The sequence below is a fragment of the Oncorhynchus kisutch genome, unplaced genomic scaffold, assembly GCF_002021735.2.
Source record: "Oncorhynchus kisutch isolate 150728-3 unplaced genomic scaffold, Okis_V2 Okis04b-Okis11a_hom, whole genome shotgun sequence".
Classification (NCBI taxonomy): domain Eukaryota; kingdom Metazoa; phylum Chordata; class Actinopteri; order Salmoniformes; family Salmonidae; genus Oncorhynchus; species Oncorhynchus kisutch.
The window spans coordinates 5,569,467-5,573,470 of record NW_022261981.1 but is presented as its reverse complement, the minus strand read 5'-3'; the positions used below and the strand labels follow the sequence as shown (position 1 = coordinate 5,573,470).

At 45.4% G+C, this 4,004-nt stretch overlaps 1 protein-coding gene across 1 annotated transcript in view; it reads right to left on the bottom strand.

Annotated features, from left to right (window-relative positions):
* The window catches only part of LOC109878109 (dnaJ homolog subfamily B member 12-like), a 21,327-nt gene extending 19,112 nt beyond the window's left edge, over positions 1-2,215 (bottom strand). Inside the window, 4 exon segments of the mRNA XM_031813054.1 lie at positions 3-28; positions 31-137; positions 1,407-1,575; positions 2,050-2,215. Coding sequence (XP_031668914.1) covers positions 3-28; positions 31-137; positions 1,407-1,575; positions 2,050-2,182 — 435 coding nt within the window. The 5' untranslated portion in view covers positions 2,183-2,215.
* Between the last annotated feature and the right edge of the window lie 1,789 nt (positions 2,216-4,004).

Sequence of the window (4,004 nt, the reverse complement as noted above, 5' to 3'; positions counted from 1 at the left end):
GCCTCAGTGGCACCTGGTGCGTGGTTTTGTCGGGATGGAATTTCAACGCTAATTTTCGATATGACTTCTTGAGATCATCTTCGGACGCATCTTTCTTCACTCCAAGAATCTCATAGAAGTCTTTACACTGTTTTATTCTGGAAACAAAGAAGACAACTAATAAAAGACAAAACACTAAATTGTTTCAAGATATTTTCATGTTCTGATAAGGAAGATTCATTGTGGAAAGTGGGAGTTAAACAGATGTTTGATGTTAATGTTTTAGAAGCCTTGACGCAGTTTCAATATAACATGCCATTTAGCAGATGCTTTTATCAACACATATATATATATATATATATGGTCCCAGCTCAGCAGGAGCGTTGGGCGGCAGGTAGCCTAACGGGTGGTAACAGCGTTGGGCGGCAGGTAGCCTAACGGGTAACAGCGTTGGGCGGCAGGTAGCCTAACGGGTAAGAGCGTTGGGCGGCAGGTAGCCTAACGGGTAAGAGCGTTGGGGGCGGCAGGTAGCCTAACGGGTAAGAGCGTTGGGCGGCAGGTAGCCTAACGGGTAACAGCGTTGGGCGGCAGGTAGCCTAACGGGTAAGAGCGTTGGGCGGCAGGTAGCCTAACGGGTAAGAGCGTTGGGCGGCAGGTAGCCTAACGGGTAAGAGCGTTGGGCGGCAGGTAGCCTAACGGGTAAGAGCGTTGGGCGGCAGGTAGCCTAACGGGTAAGAGCGTTGGGCGGCAGGTAGCCTAACGGGTAAGAGCGTTGGGCGGCAGGTAGCCTAACGGGTAAGAGCGTTGGGCAGCAGATAGCCTACCGGTAAGAGCGTTGGGCGGCAGGTAGCCTAACGGGTAAGAGCGTGGGCGGCGGAGGTAGCCTAACGGGTAAGAGCGTTGGGCGGCAGGTAGCCTAACGGGTAAGAGCGTGGGCGGCAGGTAGCCTAACGGGTAAGAGCGTTGGGTGAAAAATCTGTTCGAATCCAAGCCAGCGACCTTTCGCATTTAACCCCAACAACTGTTCTCCGGGCAGGGATGACATGGATTTCGATTAAGGCAAACCCTCGCACCTCTCTGATTCAGAGGGGTTGGGTTAAAGCAACCCCCCTCACCTCTCTGATTCAGAGGGGTTGGGTTAAAGCAACCCCTCGCACCTCTCTGATTCAGAGGGGTGGGTTAAAACCAACCCCCCCCACCCACCTCTCTGATTCAGAGGGGTGGGTTAAAGCAACCCCCCCCCCACCTCTCTGATTCAGAGGGGTTGGGTTAAAGCAACCCCTCGCACCTCTCTGATTCAGAGGGTTAAATGAGGGGAGACACATTTTGATTCAGTTGTGCAACTGACTAAGTTTTTCCTTCATTTTCCTTGCAATTACATTTTATATGATAATAATTGCAATGACACTAAAATCCATGCATCCTACTTCTTGACAGCATCCAGTTGATCTGAGGTGTAGGATTTGGCTGTCTGCGAGGCCTTCTCTCCTTGGTCCTCCTCCCCTGGTCTTCGCTGCCTTGGCCCAGTGCCATCACTGGTTGACTGGTTGTCATGACCAGGGGTGAAACCATTTTTTGCAATCAAGTCCAGCAGTGCTGGAAATACAGATAGAGTAACATTTAGAGGAACATTAACAGAGAAACGTCTCCACTGAGCAGGCCCATTGGGGCAAATCTCTGATGACATCTCCCTCTTGTACAGTCAGAAGCACACGGAGTGAGTTATTCGAAGTAACAGCGTCAAAGACCGCTAGCTATGCAGCTACACCGTTTGTATTTAACTAGCAACATGAGTGGGTGCAACTGAATGTACTGACTACATAACTAGCGTTAGGTAGCTCGCTAATATAACCAGCAGAATTAAACGGACTGTGTATACTACAACAGTGACAATGCAAAATCCAGACAGATTAGATGTTTTATATGAAAACTCTGCGATAATTAGCTAGCTATAGCAACGAGATGGGTAACGTATTTTCGTAACTATAGAGGGCCCTCAATTTCCCAAGAAAAAATATAGCCTGGATGCTAGCTGGCATTCATTTCGCTTCTCAAGCGGCCGTCTCTTACCTCTCGCCTTATCCGTCGGAAAAAGTTTCTGTGCCTTTTCTAGAAACCTAACAGCCTTCTCTGCTTGATTATTTGTTAATGCAGCAGTTGCAATGTCAATGCAACGCTCTGCTTCGTCCCTGTTTACTTCCATTGCGGGACGCAGCTTGAGGTAAATAAAAAATAATGCTATAATAGCCGTTGTAGGGCGCTTTCTTAATGACGCCACGCAGTAAGTAGGGACGAGGTGGTGGGGGTCACGCTGGTATTGCCTACTAGATGGAGCCAAACTTTCCATAACAATGCCATCACCTACAGAGAGATGAACCTGGAGAAGCAGGCTGTCCTGGGGCTCTGTTGACAACACAAACAGAGCCCCAGGACAGCAACACAATTAGACCCAACCAAATCATAAGAAAACAAAAATATATTACTTGACACATTGGAAAGAATTAACATAAAACAGAGCAAACTAGAATGCTATTTGGCCCTAAACAGAGAGTACACAGTGGCAGAATACCTGACCACTGTGACTGACCAAACTTAAGGAAAGCTTTGACTATGTACAGACTCGGTGAGCATAGCCTTGATATTGAGAACGGACGCCGTAGACAGACATGGCTCTCAAGAGAAGACAGACTGTGTGTTCACTGCCCACAAAATGAGGTGGAAACTGAGCTGCACTTCCGAACCAACTGCCAAATGTATGACCATATTTATTTATTTTTTTCTTTACCTTTATTTAACTAGGCAAGTCAGTCACATATTTCCCTCAGATTACACAGACCCACAAAGAATTTGAAAACTCCCATATCTATTGGGTGAAATACCAGTGTGCCATCACAGCAGCAAGAAAAGGGCAACCAGTGAAGAACAAACACCATTGTAAATACAACCCATATTTATGTTTTATTCATTTTCCCTTTTGTATTCGTTGCAACACTGTATATAGACATAATATGACATTTGAAATGTCTCTATTTCCTTTGGAACTTTTGCGAGTGTAATGTTTACTGTTCATTTTATATGATTTATTTCACTTTTGTTTATGATCTATTTCACTTGCTTTGACAATAAAGCCCTTTGAATTGAATTGCCCTTATGGGGACCCATGATTGAGCCAGATGATGTTTTAAGTGGAATCAAATCTCATTGAAGTACGGCTACGTACCGTTTTATCGCAGTTCCAGCAAAATGCTTATGTATCTAGTTCAAGTAGTGCAGTAATATCTAGCAATACAAAATAACAATACGCACATAATCCAAAGGTTTAAAATAATAATAATAACAATAAAGAACAAGATATTAAGACGTCAGAATGAGCCAGAGGTGGCACCACGTGTTCAAAAGTGGTGTGGAAAAATTAGCAAGTGTCTTTTCTCGGGCCTGAAGTTTTTCCTGATCTCATGACCTGGTCTCTTTGCTGTCTCCTGTAGTCCACGATCATCTCCTTCCTTTTGTTGACGTTGAGGGAGAGATAAGCAAACTGACCTGTATATTTGTCTATGGATTTCAACCTGAATCCCTTATTATTACTTTAATAAAATCATACGGGTTGCAGGTTTGAATCCCGGGTCCGATGAGAATTGTCTGGTTGGGATAGCTAACAGAGGCGCGTTATGAAATCCTAGATACCGTGGCTTAATGTTGGGCTGAAACAGGCAGGAATTCCCAAACTGGGGTACACGCGCAATGCCGTCGGGGGTACGCAAAATAAAAATGTGATTCACATTTAAAAAAATAATTATAATATTTTCCAACGGGGCTAAACATTTGGGTGAGTTTTTTTCTCGCCTAAGTAGCCTCGTTTCACTGCCCCTGTAACAGAGGGGAACCACTACTTCAAGGTCTCAGAGCAAGTGGCGTCACCGATTGAAACGCTATTTAGCGGTGGTGCGCGCTAAATAGCGTTTCACATCCGTTACACCCCCCCGATGATGGTGGAGCAAAAGCCATGACATAGTAGAGTCGTAACG